We start from the raw sequence: 18,279 nt of genomic DNA, 5'->3' as shown, positions 1-18,279 counted from the left end.
CACCCCACCCCATGTTGTACTTCAAATTACTAAAGAAAGGCAAAAGCTGGAAACTGAAGACTTTTTTTTCCTGGTGATAAAAGAGTCTTTTGGTGGGATCTGGTGTTTTTGGGTTTTGAAAGATCACTTTAAAATAGTTTCAGAAACGGTTGGCGACATGGGGAACTCTTCTTTAAATATGGTCAGCTGGGAATGAGCCAACGTTGGAAATACTTCAGAAAAGTTGTATGTTGTCTCGTTTGTTTACGTCACAAAACCTGGGGTGTGTAGACTTTTTCTAAGCACTGTAACTGAGTATTCGTACCCAATAAGAGGCGCACAGTGTGCGTATGCTGGCTACAAACTGTGTGGTGTGCGCGTGTGACACATTCTTACTGGTGGATCTCGGGGATCACGTGATGAAACAGGAGGACGGGGGGAGGGATGAAGATGCAGCATCAGCAGCAACTTTCTCTCTCTCTCTCTATTTCTCTCTCTCATACACACACAGAGTCGACCTGAATTCTTGCGGCGGTTCCAATCGTGAGAACTCTCCGAGGTTCCGAGAAGTCAAGCAAGACGAGGAGCGCATGTGGACCGGGACGCGACACGGTCGAGACACTAAACTGACGGTCCATTTGGAAGTGAACGTAGCTGCAATGGACGCTCGTCTAAACTGGTATGTCGACTTACTTTTTACGATAACGGAATCTGCTCTTGTTGTGTTTAATGGAACTGGAGCAGCGGAATGCTTTTAGTTTCCACTAAATCAGCTTTGTGGACGGCACAGACATGTTAACGCTTGATTGAGTCGGAATTGGGACAGCGCTTCATCTACTTTAGCTTTAATCCAAATAGTTTTTCTCAAGATTGATTGATTGATTGATTGAACAATGAAATTATCGGTAGTGTTTACCTGGACAGAAGTCATTAACTTTGTTTTAGGTTTGTTTTTTAAAAAAAAAAACAAGCAATTTGACATCTTTTCTGATATCTCTATAGAGGTTGACTACTTGTGTATGATCTTTTATTTTTAAAATCATAATTGTTAAAATTTTAATTCAATTAATGCAGTAAGTTAACTTCAATCTGGAGATATTTGAGTTTAAAACAGGCTGATGGTGATTAAAAGCACAAAAGTATACAAAAAAAACCCATTATTTTTTTAACAATCCTTTAGTGCCACGCTAATTAATAACAATTGACTACATCCATCCATTTTCTTAGCCGCTTATCCTCACGAGGGTCGCGGGGAGCGCTGGAGCCTATCCCAGCTGTCAACGGGGAGGTGGCGGGGTACACCCTGAACTGGTTGCCAGCCAATCGCAGGGCACATGAAGACAGACAACAGCCACACTCACAATCAGACCAAGGGACAATTTAGAGCAGGGGTGTCAAATTTATTTCTATCGCGGTCCACATTGTAGTTACGGTTTCTGTCAGAGGGCCATTATAACTGAAACTGTGAAAATCTTTAATTGACCCATCATATTTACACATTAAAATTGATCATTCAGAAATCGTTGATGTTTGGTAACACAAAATATCAATATGGCAACATCATCATTGATGATATGACAATTTGAAATTTTGGTCCAGATTTGACAAAAATCATGGAAGCTGATGCACACGATTTGCCTTCGCGGGCCACATAAAATCATTTGGCGGGCCGCAACTGGCCCCCGGGCCTTGAGTTTGACACCTGTGATTTAGAGTGTCCAATTAATGTTGCATTTTTTTGGGATGCGGGAGGAAAGCGGAGTGCCTGGAGAAAACCCATGCTGGCATGGGGAGAACATGCAAACTCCGCATAGGCGGGGCCGGGATCGAACCCTGGTCCCCAGAACTGTGAGGCCAACGCTGATCCACCGTGCCGCAAAATTCAAATCAGTCAGTTGTAAAGAGTTTTAACGCCGTCCTCATGCAGTATACTGAGCTATGTTTACTTCTTACTCCATGATCACGTTTCTAACTCTGTTTACTCGGGTATAAAATCTATATTTGTCTAATAAAATATGATTAATCCATTCTTTTCCATTCCTTCCACCCCCCAAAACGTTTTCTATGATGAAAATTAACACTATAGTGTATAAAAACACTATAGAATACGTGTATGCTTTTGTAACGATTGTACACACAGTAATATTTGTGTTTTGCGAGTGTGCCTTTTAGGGGTGTGGCCTATTGAGCGAAATCAGGAGCTGGAGTCAGTCAAGTTGTGTATTTGTGTGTGAGTGCAAGCGTTCTCATTTCGCACTCGTGCGTTTGGCTGCACGTCCTGTCCGGTTCTAAGTGCATCGGAATGCATGCATAAGGAATGTGTCATTTGAAATGGACCCTCAGAACCGCACTCATCTAAGCTATATACAGTGGTGACATCAGGACTGTAAATATAGTTGAGTTCTCACGTTGGCGCGATCCAAAAGAGAGCTTCCGGTGAGCGTTCTCAGATAACCGAGAGCCGATGCCACCTTGCAGCGTCGCTACGGTGTGAAGTGTGTGAGCTTGGAAAGGAACCAAAGGAGTCAAAGTTGTTGCCGTTTGTCGAGGAAAATCGTGTACCGCTTAATGCGCCAAATGAATCGCGCAAACACTTCCTGCTCATAAAAGGTTTTGTGATTAAATTGAACGTTTGGCCTGCTCCCAAGTATCACCGTAGAGTGCTCAGGTGCTCAGGAGATGATGACAACGACCAAGTGCTCCCGGTTGTTCGCTTTTTAGTATAAACGATGGCTGGAAATGCTGCTGAATCACGACAAAAAGATTTCAGACGTCAAAAAGTCTTTAAGGCTGGATTTAAAGTGCGAATATCTGATACTCGAACTGTCCGTTTTCATGTACAGTACATGTCAAGTGTGGGATAATCATAATCATACAAGACATTGCACATCCACACCTACAAAAGCTTCAGCACAAAAATACCAATAATAACACATACATCAAACTAATTTTAAACATTACATCGTTTATTTGGTCTAAGATCAGTTAAATGAGCCTCGTATGATCGTATGTAATATCTATGCACTGTCATGTATCATACTTATAAATGAAATGGTTTACACACCTCTACTGTAACATATTTGCATATTTAATGTTCTTTACAATGAACCCACGCATATTCTTAAGTATTATTTTACGTTTGTTTACAAAGAGAGGAAACATAGATTTTAGATCAATTTGAAATAAATATGGTTTTACCTCTATTACATTACTATACCAGAATAAAACTGATTGAAACTTGGATTGTCAATCCATAATTCGTTAAAAATTAGATTCATCACACATTTGAATTTTGATTAATCACAGGCGCCAAATATATCACACATAATACCACATTTTGCTTTGTGATGGTATTTTAAACTTTCGGTGCTTTGGTGAACAGACAGTTGAGCGCTGCACTTTCTGCAAATACCTTTTTTTTTTTTTTTTTTTGTTATTAAAGTCCCACACGCTGCGTTTTGAAGGAAAATTTGCAGCCGAGCACAACAGTCGGATTCTCCTCCCTCATCTTAGGACCGACGTAAGCGTCAACCTGAACGTTAACCTTACAGCAACCTGCACCTTCTCACTTATATTTTTCAAAATAAAGTACTTAAAGCTGTTTTTTTTTTTTGCTACTCCCAGTTGAGGTTTATTTCCAAACCGACATGGAAAACTAAAGGAAATTTTAACACCAAAATGTTCAACCAAACCAAAACCCCTAAAAAAATTCAACTAGGCTCTATCTTAACGCTAATAAAGAACGTGAAATAGTGTAGAAAAGTTACCAAACATCAGCATACCTGTGCATGTTGACAGTAGCAAACATCCCTCCATCCATTCATGTTCTCAGCCACTTATCCTCACAAGAGTTGCGGTAGTTTTGGAGCCTATCCCAGCTGTCATCAGGCAGGAGGCAGGGTACACCTTGAACTGGTCGGCAGCGAATCCCAGGGCATAAAGAGACAAAAAGCCGCACCCACAATCACACCTAGGGGCAATTTAGAGTGTTCAATTCATGTTGCTTTTTTTTTTTTTTTTTTTGGAAGTGGGAGGAAACCGGAGCGGCTGGAGAAAACCCACGCACGCACGGAGAGAACATGCAAACTCCACACAGGGAGCGCTGGGATTGAACCCGGGTCCTGAGAACTGTGAGGCCAACAATTTTCCAGCTGCTCCACCGTGGCGCCAGTAGCAAACATCAGTCATTTATTTATGTAGGGCATTTCCGTCACTCTGTAACTTAGTGTGATTAATAAGAAATGATTAAAAAAAAAGATTAAAAGTATTTAAAAATAAGTCAAGAAAAGACATCTGAAAAACATTTCTCAACAAAGAAAAACATGAATAAAGATGAAAGTGGTAACTTTTCCAATATAATTATAACAATGAGAAAGTGGTAGTAATAAACCTTCAAACAACTTCTACTTTTAGAGCCGGTCGGGGGCGGGGTGGGTTGGGTGCTGTTCGCAGAGTTATCTTGTCCTTGAGAGAAAAAGGAGAGTCGCAGAGCAACTGAGAAAAGAGGAAAACACAATTAAGCGACTAGAAGCGCAAAGTCACGCAAAGACAAAGAACTATTGAAGTAATAAAAAAATGATGGAAACTTTTGGATAATTTCATGAAGGAAAAGCAAATTTGTCATAACAGGACAAGAGCGACTACTGGACATGAGACTGTCCTAATCAATTAAAAAAAAATACAATAACAAGGGCGAGAACGATGAATTGCGATTTTACGAAAACTAAGATCTCAATCAATCGAAGTCTCAGTGACAACGGACCTGACCTCTCTCTAGTTACCTCTTTTTTTAGGTTGTGTGTCGTGATTTGCGGAGGTTGAAAATAGCAACGCCTTTATTTCGACAAAGGAAGGCGTGCAAAAGCTCACGTGGGGTTCCAGTTGGTCTTTTAATGAGTGACGGGTGTCGTCCTTGATCAGGTCCACGTCTGTTGCGATTTGACGCGACATAAATAACCTTGCATTGAATTGACTTGAAATTTAGGTCGGGGGAGTCAAAAGCTAAAGTACGTATAACTGCAAAAAGTACCAAGTATTTGTACTTCACTACTTCCCACCACCGCAAAACGATGATGTCATTGTCCAGCGGCAGCCGCCATGTGCCGAGAAGAGGACTTTCTCGCGCAGGAGGTGCACAAATAACGACGACCTAAGAGGATTATGAAGGGCTCGCCAAAAAGCAATACGCTGAAATGATTAAACAATAGACTATAAAAGATCCTGGCAAAAGCACGTTTAGAGTAATCTGTTTTTAAAAAGGATTGGAGTGACCAGTCGGTGACATGCATTGGCTGTGGTGACACCAAGACGCTTATAGCGTGATTGACAGCGTCGTGTACGAGTAAAAACAGCTTCAAACTGCTCTCAGTGTCAATCAAAATGATGCTTTATTCTTTTTTTTCTGGGGGGATCAGCCAACTTTTTAACTGGAAAGTCTCATTTTGTTTGTTTAAAAGAAATTTGACACGTTTGGAGGAAGTACTGGGAGAAAGCGTCAAAGAACATTTCTAAATAGAAGAGGCTCTAGAAACCTTCCTCATAGAACCACAAGAAACTTTACACCAACAACTATTAGAAACTCTCCTCAAAGTAAAACACCAGAACAAACGTTCCCCGAAAAGGAATAACTCAAGTAGTTATTCTAAAATAGCATTAAATGGAATACAATTTTCTTAAAAGCTTCCACAAGAAGTGTCTCTGCCACAAAGAAAAATCACAAGAAAGCTCAAAAGAAGAAAAAAAAACTTCAAAAATCACGCGAAAAACTTCGAGAAACATTTGTCGAATAAATCATTTTTCTCATTTCTTAAGAAAAAAACACTCCTTGAGACGTTTCTCAAAGATATGATTCTCGTCATTTCTCCCACCCCCCCCAAAAAAAACAACCAAAAAAACCTTCCTTGAAACGTTCCTCCAAGAACCACTCCAAACCTTCTTCAAGGAACAATCACTAGAAATCGAGATCAAAGAGGAACCCTGTTTAAAGAAGAACAATTAGAAACCTTCCTCAAATAAGAAACTTCAGAAACATATCTCAAATATGGGCAACATTCCTCAAAGAACACAACATGAGAAACCTCACTCAGTGAACATGAAAGCATCCACAAAGAACAACTCGAAGCTTTCCTCACAAGTACGAGTAAATATTCTCGCAGAAGAATCAATAGACAAACTAGAGACCTTCTTAAAAGGACAATCTGGAGAAGTTTGTCCTCAAGGAACCCCCAAGAAACCAAAGAACCATACGAAAGAAAATAGGGAACACTATACTTCTTCACCAACTGGTGTCACCCAAAATTAGCACGACTGTTCATTGAACCCCAACTTCGGAAAGGTTAAGAGGCGGCGTTCTCCCGTCAATCAGCATAATGGCGTCTCCGCAAGTCACACACGGGCAGCGGCAGTTTGCTGCATTGACCTAATTTCTGAGGTGGCGCTGTGCTGAGACTAATTCCCTCGCCTCATTTATAGCCGCTATTATTAATGTTGCCGACGCAGCACCTTGCGAAAGGATGGCATTGAAATTAACGGATTTGTCCAAGTCCCAGTGTATCTACGTTTGTTTTTCTTCTCATGAATTATGAACATCACGAAGAGAGCAAGTCAAGCGTAGCATTTAGGTGAAAAAAAAAAAAAAAAAAAAAACCACTTTTAATCCAGGTGGTGCCCTAGCAGATCTACAATACCTTGTTTCGCTACATTACGAAATTCTAACAACCTCGAGAAACCCTCAATTTGAAAAATAGGGGATGATGAACTGCTAAAAACATTCGTTGATGATGAATGACGAGAAACCTTCCACATAAAACAACACTTACACAAAGAAGAACCACGAGAAACCATCGCCAAAATGAACCTCTAGAAACTGAAATTGTATATATTGGTTGGTAACCAGTTCGGGGTGTACCCTGCCTCCTGCCCGATGAAAGCTGGGATAGGCTCCAGCACTCCCGCGACCCCTGTGAGGATAAGCAGCTCGGAGAAGGCTGGATGGATGGTAGAACTGCTTGAAATCTTCCCCAAAGGACAACTTCTACAAAACCTGGTCAAAGAATAGTCATTTACTTTACAAAAACAGATGGAACTTCTAAACTTCTACTTTGAATGGAATGCATCCGCCAAATGACACGTATGAGCACAAACCATAACGTCGAGTTGTGCAGTGTGTGCAGGTCTCAGTCCTGATGAATTTGTGGCCATTTCAAGGATTTTGTGCAACAGGAGCTGTCGGTATATGAATTCTTAAGGATCTTCTTTTCACCACGGAGTGTTCTCTGCTCCTTGGCCCACCATTTTCTTGTGTTGTGGGCATGCTCCACTCTCCACCCCACCAACCTGAGTTGTCACAGGGACTCCCCACAAGACTTGCTTTCTTCCAGTTGGCCCAGCTGTGAATGAGTCCACTAAGAGGACACCTGGCGTGCTTCAAGTGGACCCAAACGTAATTAAGATTTAACCTAGAAATCTGAACACCCAAGCATCAGAGATCCCCGATGTTTTCACCAGACCATTTGTCTTGGATAGGAACAATTGCAGGTACGAGCCGACACCCGCTAACATTGAGAGGAGTTACGAAGCCGAAACGTGGACTTGCATTTGATGATCAACCACAGAAAATTTCCCGTTTTGAAATTTTACAAACTCTGACAAATCATTCCAAATGTATGACTTGATGTCCATGTCAGTGTTGCTTGCTTTAAGCTCCCCAGCTACGGGGCGGCCTTCGGCTATCCGTACCTCATTCCTCTTTCTTTCTTTCTTGGCAACAGTGAACTTTGCTGATGGAGATCCAGCTCTCGAGTTTCTGTCGATTGCCTCTTCTAAAGCGACAGAACAGTTACTGCTGAGCTACCAGATACGCTCACGGCCGAACATGAGTTCTCTAAACTTGCTAGTAGATCCCGGAAACAGCACGGGCAAGTATGGCCCAGTAGAAACTTTCATGAAAGATCAAACCTCGCTCAAAGAACATGTAGAATCCCTCAAATTGCAAAAACTGGACAGATTGTTCAAAACACCTGCCTCAGAGAAGAGCCATTAAAGAAGAACATCTCATAAAGCAACCATTAATACATGGTCGCCTCGGGTAATTTGTAAAAGGTTAAAGGCATTCCATTTATTGCCGTCTCCTGAATTATTTAGCCAGTACTTCACTGATGTCTGGCTTTCCGCCATGTCTATTTTTAATCAACGCACCAGGTGAAATGCTAATGAGTTCTCCCCTCCAAGCAGTTTACCACAAGTAACATCCTCTTTTTGACTCACACTTCAAACAATCGAACTAGAATGAGAAGAAATCCGATGACACCGAAGGGTCATTTCAGAGAGCTCCCGCTTTTGCCACCTGCAAGAACGTCAAACTTCATGGAGAAACTCCAATTATTTTCCCCCCCGTTGTCATGTCTAAGGGGCCACAGTCCTGTCATCAGTTCTTTTAAGCTTTCTTGGGTCGTGGGAATAAAAAAACAAAAGTCTTTGTTGCTGTTTTGTAACATCATGCGGCGGGCTGGTAAAAGTCAGTCCCCGGGGAATGGACTTTTTGTGGCGCTCATAAAGCAGCTGCTCACTTCTGCAGTTATGCTTGTGTTCTGCAGGCAAACCTTTTTTAATATTTGCCGCTCGCATGCACCAAGCCTCCGGGGGCCGCCACACTGCGGCAGGTGCCACAAGCTCATAAAAAGAGGCACGCAAAAGCAAACGCACACGCACAATGTTCAAGCCACTTTAATTGGGGATTTGAGGCTCTCTTCGTTCTCACTGCGATCAGCTAAAAATATCGCGGCGGAGAGCGTCACAGAACCGAACCGGCCTGCGTTGGCGCTGCTCGTTCTAGGGGGACTGGGGGACGGCTTCTTGAGTCCAGACGCTGGTCACGCTAATACAGTATGTGGCGCACTTGTTGCCAAAGAGCTTCATCGCGCTGCGGGTCAAGCGATGATAGAAGAGGAAGTCGGAAAGTAGAGAGCAGGACTTGACTAAAGATTGGTTTTTGCTTTGAGCAACATGCCAGCAGCTGGACGTAGAAGTCAGAAGGCACCAAGACCGAAAGAGGCGGTGCGTATACGCCGTGTCCACAAGACAATGGAAATCTGCGTGCCTTTTGGCTTCGCTTGAAAAGTGATCTTTTGGATATTTCCCACAACTCCATCTTCAGTGTTCGTGTGTAGATGAGGAAAACTGAACTTGTGTCGTATAAAAAGTATTTTTTAAAGTGGCTCAAAAGCTGGGGTGTCAAACTTATTCTTCTCCCAGGCCACATTGTCGTTTCCGTTTCCCTCAGAGGGCCGTTAGGAATGTGGAACAAAATATTTCGTCGTCTCATCAAACTTACATCAATTTATGAACTAGTTTTGGAATCAGAAATCAAGGGTAATGTGTTTTTCAATTATCTATTTTTGGTAACACAAAAATGCTCGTCATATCTCAACTTTATCATTGATGATAAATAACAATTTGAAATTTTGGTACAGATTTTTACAAGAATCATGGAAATCGACACTCTAGATGTGGCTTCGCGGGCCACCTAAAATCATGTGGTGGGCCAGATCTGGCCCCCGGGCCTTGAGTTTGACACCCGTGATCTAAAGGATCAATTTTAATCATACTTTGGGGAGGTGGTTCTTAAACTTTCTACATGAAGTACGCCCTCAAAAAATATTGAACTCTCGAAGCACCCCATAATGACCTACATTAAAATACACGAGCGCAGTAGGCCCAAGTGCTCATTAAAACGAGGCAGAGGTTTTATTTCTAAAAAGTAGGCTTGATATTGTTGTTAGCTGCTGTAACATGCTGCAAAGTTTGATCATTAACATCACACTTCAGAATAAGAAACTTGAAAAACTGTACTTAAATGATCCAATCAAAATGTATTGAAAATTAGTAAAATAAAAACTGTAGCAAATGTTTCAAAATTTGTAGCTTTTGCAGATTAACTGCAAATGTATCGGATTTAAAAGTTAAATACAACTGAACTTTAACAAGTACAACTATATGTGCTGTACATCTAAAACTGAGTATAATTTCGTAGCAATGCTTTAGGGAACATTTGGAACTAACAATCATGTAAGCTTTAGTTCAACTGCATAATAGCAAATACTGTAGTTTTCATGTAATCCAGATGGGAACGCGACGTGCACCCGAGGGTGGGATTAACGTTTTTTTGCATTCTCCCACTTTCTAATTTGTCGGACGGCGTCAGTCAGCACGGGCAAGCGTGCCCCAGGTTGCGACCCCTGACGGCGACGTGATGAGAAGGGGGTGTGAGTTTTTGGGGGGTGGGGGGAGGGGACTCTCTGATTGGCCTTGCCTGAGATGCCGCACACCTGCCAGACCCCGTCTCTCACTAGCCCGGATCAGACCGGATTGTGAGGGGAATTCGAGAATGTCCGTCACGGAGTTGGACACAAAGGGCGAAATTTGACATTTTGTGGTCTGTGCTTTAGGGGGTGCTACTAGAGGTCACAGGGCTGATAGTGGGGGTTGGGGGGGTGGGAGGGGGGGGGGCTTTTGTGTGGGAATCACGGCGGAGCTTCAGTGTCCTTTGCCTGAAAAATTTTGTGCAAAATTTCCATCGTAAAAGACGAGTCGTGCGATGGGCTGAAAACGGTGGCAGGTTTCTGTATTTGCCCAATTTGTGCAACGCTTACTTGGCTCCCCCAGCAATGAATAGGATGGATTTTTGTTTCTGCCTGGAAATATGAAAATGCCAGAGTGGAGAAACATTAACGTTTTATGTGATGGAAAAATGTAACAGCCCAGCTGCTGCATTTTCTCTCTATGTGATTTTTAACCACTTTGTTGTTCAGTGTCGTCTTTTTTTTTTCTTGGTCCTTGAAGTAAATGGTATTATTATTTTTAATATAGTGTACTTACTGCTCAACCTAAATTACAGATAAGAGCTCCCAGTAGTTTGTGAATATAGATTACAGCAAAGCGTTGCCTCCGGTGTATTTTAACTCGAGAAAAAAATATATATAATTTACTTCAGCTAGTGGCCGAGGTATTTCAGGTATATTTAAAAATAGAACGTCTCATCATGTGATGAAATGTAGGTAAACCTTATTTAACATCACATCTAATGGTGTGATGTCATGTATTAACACTTTCTCAAACAATGCAAAAATGACTATCAGTGCACTTTAAGTTGATTTAACAATGGAAGATCTGATGACATTATGTATTTAGATTTTATGTCGCTTGAGAACATGTCTGTTGATGTCACATTACATAATTAAATTTGAGATAGAAAATATCTCATGGCATTACAAGCCCAAACTGTATTTATTAATAGAACACATCTGATATTATATCATGTGGTCAATGTTAATTTAACAATAGAACATATCAAATAACTACGTGTTTAAAAATGATTTGATAATGACGTTATGACAGGTGCGAGTGGCACTTACAAACGCGCACTCCCTGTTATGATGACACCTCGAGAACCTGAAACAGTGAAACTGAAATAAAGTTTGTCTGAAATTACGTTGATCTGTCTCTGGTTAATGACTCTTTGCAGCAAGAGTCGTTTGAACATGTTTGATCGGATCTAAAAGCGTTAAAGGCACCGTTGTGCAGTGACTTGTGGAAATTTAACATTTGATAACTGCTATGTTTGGAAGATGGTAAAAAAAAATGAAATTGTCAAGCTGTTGATGGCCACGAGCAGTTTAAAGTTACTGTCAAAGTAAACACCAAACAAGGAGAATCAGCCATGACATGTTTAAAACAACCACATGGCTTTGCCTCACTAGTGTCAGTTTAGCTTAATGCTAACAAACAACACAAAATGCCATTAAATTAAGTGCCTATTGCATGTGTTTAAAAATATATTTATATAAATATTTATAAATATATAAATATTGTAGACCAGGGGTGTCAAACTCATTTTTCTCGCGGGCCGATTTCTCTCAGACTGTAAAACAATACAAATATTTATCGTATTTACATCGTCAATTTATGATCTACTTTTGGAATCAGAAATCAAGGGTTCCAGTTTCCCTCAGAGGGCCGTTATGACTGTGGAACAAAATAATTCATCATCTCATCATACTTACATCAATTTATGAACTAGTTTTGGAATCACAAATCAAGGGTAACGTGTTTGTCAACTATTCATGGTTGTTAAAACAAAAACACTTAATATCTCAACTTTATCATTTATGATGCATGACCATTTGAAATGTTTGTGCACATTTTTACAGGAATAATTGAAATTGACACTATATTTGGCTTCACGGGCCCCATAAAATCATGTGGCGGGCCGGATCTGGCCCACAGGTCTTGTGTTGGACACCTGGGTTATAGAGTGATATTTTCCTCATTACTGGTAAAAACTGATCCTTTTTGGAACCTGGAACAAATTAATGGCATTTCCATTCACCTGAATGGGGAAAGTGGTATGAGTGTTTTGGGTTAAAAGCTTGGTTGAAGAACTCATTCAACTCGTATCTCAAGGCACAACTGTAACAACTTATTTGAAACGTGAGCATGAAGACTTGCACTTACGTGATTTACTCCCACCTCCAGGACTTCAGCTAGATATCAAGGATATAAAAATAAATCCTCAAACGGCTTTCCCTAAATAACAATAACCTCAAGTATACTCAACTTTTAAAACCCGTGACGAATGTAAATACATGGCACAGATACGCACGGGCATTCTCCAGATGCCCCCCCCCGGGGCCCCCACGGAGGCCTCATGTGCATGAGTCGAGGCAGCACCGGCGGCTTTTAGCGGCAGGGCGCGCTCCGTCTCACATGGACGCCTCCGAGGGTGTTAAGTGCTCTTTTATGCCATTTTTGGCAGGCTCAAATATCTTCGATAATAAAAAGTGAGATATGGTCTTTGATCATCGTGAAGTGGGGATTTTGTTGTCGACATGTGCAGAATTTGTTCACTCGCTTAATATCCGCTTTACACTCGACCTACATACATGTGTGCGTTTTGTCTTGGCCTGTAGACTCGAGACGCTTCATACACAGCAGTGACTGTCCAAGTCATTTTTAATTACAATCACCATAACTATTAAAAAAAAACAATCATATACTTGCTAAAACTCGGCTTTCGTCTTTGTATCGGAGTAGATTTTCAGTCATTCGGGTGATGGTGATCCGCAAAGGTTGAAAACCAACTCGAGGCTTCTTCTTTGTTGAATTTGTCGTGTGTCCTTGCTTGTTATGCAATGGACCTTTCCGACTGGCGATCTTAAGCTCCGCCCCATTTGCCGCAGTTACCATGTCCCAGAAGCTTCCGAAATTGTGACTGAACAGGACAGGTTTGAAGTTGATTCTCTATCGCCTATTCCAGATAATATTTTGCTATGTTTTTTTCCAAATTGCGTCAGGATGCAATCTCAGAGTTACAGAGAAACGTCGGCTATCGATGCAAAAAAGTTTGACGCTTCACAAACTTCATACTGAAATCGAACGGGATAAAATAGTGGAATCGTACTGCGCACGTAAAGCATTGTGAGTACTTTTTACTTGGAAAGATCACGAGTAACATCATTGTAGTCTTTAGAAGTGAGTGGGTGGATTCATTTGACTCGGCTCGTAATGGAACCCAGTGTCTGATGAAATACAAATGGGAAAATCGACATTTCTCCTGCATGACGTGGTGCATTTACGTATCACTAACCCTCTTTGGCATAAAACATGAAACACTTCATTCAGCAGGTCAGTGATACGCTAACAAAGTGAAAGTTGTTCTCCTGCAATGTATAAAGCCCTGATAATAATTCAGTCAAACTCAGAGAAGATACTTCTCCCTCACTTACCTTCGAACATGGAGCCTTGTGTTTGTTGATATTGTTCACATTTAGTTGTACGTAAAAGTAACTTTTCCAAGCGCACGCTACTGACAACTAGCATTGCTTGTGGGACAATACGACGAGAGGGTCGTGTCAAGCCAGGGGTTAAGAAAATGCAGCTATCTGAATGGCTATTATTGTACGAGTGATTGACAGGTCGGAAAGGTCCATTATGATACTAACATAATGATACATTAATCTGTGTGAGCATCAGTATCTTTTCTGTAAAGTAAGATCATAATAATAATAATAATATGTTTGGCCATGTACTCGTATGCTCGCGTAAGACAACTTAACACACTGGTGGAACATCTGTCCTACTAGTACCTTTCTTCCACTACTAGTGCCATTATAGTAGGCAATCAAACCTACAGGTAAACGACTGGCCTGCACTAAAATCACTGCTAGGCCCAACTCGTCGGCATGTGGTAAACAGTCGTAGCCAACTGGACCATACTAGTACGCCCAAAATGTACAAAATGTAAGACAGTAGTCGCAGAAGTGTGTCTTAGTCATTCACAGTTTGCTGAATTAATTGTCTTACTAATGTGTAAAAAGACTGTACTAGTACCTGGAACTTAAGTTGAATATCAAGGATACTAAATAAATTCTCAAACAGCTTTCCGAAGCTACAGGCTCCAGCACGCAGCTGCTAATAAATGAATCTTTTACAACTTCCGCTTCCCTGCTGCTAGCTTGTTTGTACTTCTTTCAACTATTTTGCTTTGTGACATTTAATCAGCAGGATGGCAGAAATTTCCACAATTAGAAAACTAATGGCATGACCACAAACTGAGTCGAGACTTTGAAACCACAAAGGTCACGTTTGTCTGAATTCATTTAAGTTTTATTTTTCATCTCGAATATGTTTTAAGCCGTTAAAACTATTCATTAAAGCACATGGAAGGAAAAATATTTCCCGAAAAAGTGGAGTCACTGATAAAGTGTCAGTCTTGCATGAATCCCTCTTTGAACACTTTGAACCGAGAAGTTGTGATATCTCTCTGTTTTCTCCAGATGATGCTAAAGGGGATGCTAATAAGGGGGCTAACACAAGACCACCAGACCCAAGAGTGACTACTACTTCACTGCCGCTGGTTATGATCCTCTGCGCTCAGGCACTGACAAGGTATTTTGTTTGTGAGAAGTTGTCAAAAAATGCACTTCTACATCAGCATCCAAATGATGTCTTGTCCGTGTGTCTTTTCAGAAAGGGCGCAAGATGTTTGTGGAGTCTGTGGTTCGATGGGCGGCATGGGGCATCCTGCTTCAGGCGGGAACGCCCGTCTCTGCGGGAAGTTGCCCTCCTCGTTGTTCGTGTCGGCCTGATGCGAAGGAAGTCATCTGCTCGGGCAAACATTTGAACTCAATCCCCGAGGGCTTTTCCAGCGATGCAAGCCGTGTGGATTTATCATACAACAGGATTCGGACAGTGGGGCGTCGACAGTTTTCTGGCCTCCACGAACTCCGAGATCTGGATCTCAGTGAGAATTTGATCTCTATGATCGAGGTCGAAGCTTTTCAGGGACTACAAAATCTCAGGACGCTTCGAATTAAAAACAATCGACTCAAGATCCTCCCCGTTGGGGTTTTCTCTGGCCTGTCTGGTCTCCGTTTTCTGGATCTGAGCCAGAATGAGATTCTGGTCTTCCTGGACTACACCTTCAGAGAGACAGTGAACCTACGGACGCTTGACGCCGACGAGAATGACTTGGTGTTCATCTCTCAGCGAGCATTCTTTGGTTTGCAGAGCTTGCAAGAGCTCCATATCGACCGCAGCAATTTGACATCCATTCCGACTGAGGCGCTGTCTCAGCTCCAGAGCCTCACGTACCTTCGCATGGTCCGCCTCACTATTTCCACGCTGCCTAACAACGCTTTCCGCCGCTTGCATGGACTACGCACCCTCATCCTGGCAAACTGGCCCTCCCTTGACAAGGTCGCCAGCAACAGCCTAATTGGACTCAACCTGACCGCTCTGGTCATCAGCAGCTGCAATCTCAGTGCGGTGCCATATTCGGCTCTGCGTCACCTTGTCTACCTTCGCTTCCTGGACCTGTCCTATAACTCCATCACTGTTGTTCAAGGTAATCTGTTGCGGGAATTACTTAGACTCCAAGAGTTACACCTAGCTGGGGCCAACCTGCTGCGAATAGAGTCTGGGGCCTTCAAGGGCCTTGCCTCTCTCCGCATACTCAACTTGACATCCAACCAGCTATCAACTTTGGAGGAGAGCACCTTACACTCAGTGGGGAATCTCCAGGTGCTGAGACTGGACGGGAATCCCCTGTCCTGCGACTGCCGCCTGCTCTGGGTGGTCCGTCGGCGATTACGCCTCAACTTTGACGGACATCAGCCAACGTGCTCGTCCCCCGACACAGTAAAGCAGCGCGAATTCAGAGACTTTTCTGAAAAGGAACTGCCAAGGCTGTTCACCTGCCGGTCTGCTCGGATCCTGGACCGAAGGCCGCAGGAGGTCAGGGTGGAGGAGGGCACCACCGTTCACTTCTCCTGCAAGGCTGATGGGGATCCTGCTCCGTTCATCACTTGGATCTCATCTCACAAGAATGTGGTTTCTCCGGTGGGAAGAATCAGAGTTTTACCCAACGGTACGCTGGAGGTACGGTTTGCGCAGGTTCACGACAGCGGCACCTATCAGTGCCTCGCGAGCAACGCTGCCGGCAATGACAGCATTAGGGTCGGCCTTTATGTGAAGGGGGGCCAGCGCAACAGAACCGTCCCCTTCTTCACAGAGGAGGACTGGGTGGAGCCCCTGATTCCCCAAGCCACCAACTCCTCAGCCCAACAGGCAAAGCCCTACCCCTTTGACGCCAAGACGCTGATCATCGCCACCACCATGGGCTTCCTGTCCTTCCTCAGCTCGGTAGCCATCTGCTTCATCTTCATGTTCTTTTGGAGCCAAAGCAAAGGCCAGATCAAGCACACTGCCACCATCGACTTTGTTCCTCGCTCCTCCATGGGCGGCGGAGGGGACGGCGGGGACGGAGGGAGGTTCACTATGAAACTCATTTAAACCCAACAAAGCATGACTTTTGTGAGAACCGCTCAGATGTGCCTCTGAGACAGTTTCTTGGATTTGTCCTAACTTTGGCGCAGGGGTTCTCATGGTCCTAACCCAACCCTAACATTTTGGGTCTAGGGACCCCTTTACAGGGAGACATTTTTTTCAAAGGACTCACCTCATAAACTTAACACCAAATAAAGACCCTGTAAATCTATAAGAAATAAAGAATTTCCCACTTTTAAGAAAAACAACTGTTATAAAACTTATTTTCTTTGAAGAATAGGACTTTGTTGCTGTAAAATAATTGATGTGATGACATGTCACAATCATACCAAACCTTTTAATTGGACCAAAGCTGAGGTACCAGTAATTTATTATGTAATTTTATTTGTCCAGTATGATGGGACACAATAATGTATTGCAAAATAACTTTGTGGACCCCCCAAATTATGGCTCACGGACCCCCGTTTGAGAACGGCTGCTTTCGGGCCATCTTTCATCATAACTAATGACCGTGCTCACTGCGGCATTCTTAATTGTTGTCACAGACATTAAAACAGGTTCAAATGCGGCTTCTGGCTCATCAAAACCTTTCAAGTGCTTGTTTGAAGATCCTTTTTGTGAAGTTTTCATTGCCAACACGAGTAGGCACGCTCACTGTGAACACCAGTCAGATAAAAGCAATAAATACTGTCGGTGGAGTAGATTACTAGTTCTGAAGTAGCAGCTACGATGCTTATTCATGTACTGTACATAGAAATGTGCCCTTTACCATTTGACGCTCAATCAGGTTTGTCAGGATCTTTTATTACTTTATTTATGACATGTGTATGTTTTTATTAAGCAGGAAACCATTTTGCTCCTCTTTTTTTTTTTGTGTACCTGCGACACACTGGAGAACATGTGCCTCACTAACTTCTTTTTTGGTGATACGCTACTGGGCGTCTTGTAAATATTTAGGTCAAGGACGTTTGTGTCTGTGCGCTTGGTTACTTTGTGTTTGTCTTCGAACATAATTGCCCAAGTATTTTTTAATTTGCTTGCATAGTAACGATAAAAAAAGCTAACTTGTTTGCTGTTTTTCTTCTTTTAGTCTGTAGATTTTCGGGTCATCTGCAATCTCCAAGGTTGAATCGAGGCAAAGAGACTCCTGTTTGTTGAACAATTTCATCTTTTTTTCTGATAGTGTTAAAAAAATGACTTGGGGAATGATGCTATTGGCTTAAGTTTCTGTCATTAGTCTCACAATTATTTTTGAAGTGCGACAACTATAAAGTGCTTTAACAATGCACAATTGTTGTTTATCTCTTGTTTTGATAACTTGGTCGTGTCCGTATTTCCAAAGAATTGCTAAGTATCTTAAAAACGGACATTCTTGTGGTCAGAAAAAATAAATAAGTACAAAACAAATCATTACTTTGTGCCTGAAATCCCTCGATTTTGGAAAGGTGTTTCTGTCGC

At 42.3% G+C, this 18,279-nt stretch overlaps 1 protein-coding gene across 1 annotated transcript; it reads left to right on the top strand.

Annotated features, from left to right (window-relative positions):
* The first annotated feature begins 8,672 nt into the window (after window positions 1-8,672).
* Window positions 8,673-18,074, top strand: lingo4b (leucine rich repeat and Ig domain containing 4b). Its single transcript, XM_061820270.1, has 3 exons — window positions 8,673-9,033; window positions 14,811-14,922; window positions 15,004-18,074. The coding sequence occupies exon 3, from the start codon at window positions 15,016-15,018 to the stop codon at window positions 16,825-16,827; it is 1,812 nt and encodes a 603-aa protein (XP_061676254.1). The 5' UTR covers window positions 8,673-9,033; window positions 14,811-14,922; window positions 15,004-15,015; the 3' UTR covers window positions 16,828-18,074.
* The last annotated feature ends 205 nt before the right edge of the window (window positions 18,075-18,279 follow it).

The sequence above is a fragment of the Syngnathoides biaculeatus genome, chromosome 5 (genome assembly GCF_019802595.1).
Source record: "Syngnathoides biaculeatus isolate LvHL_M chromosome 5, ASM1980259v1, whole genome shotgun sequence".
Lineage (NCBI taxonomy): Eukaryota > Metazoa > Chordata > Actinopteri > Syngnathiformes > Syngnathidae > Syngnathoides > Syngnathoides biaculeatus.
Note: the sequence above shows the minus strand (reverse complement) of the source record. Positions and strands in the feature narration are given on the sequence as shown.

Excerpts from the sequence above, each read along its gene's own strand:
- lingo4b (XM_061820270.1), top strand. The coding sequence starts at position 15,016 with ATGTTTGTGGAGTCTGTGGTTCGATGGGCGGCATGGGGCATCCTGCTT.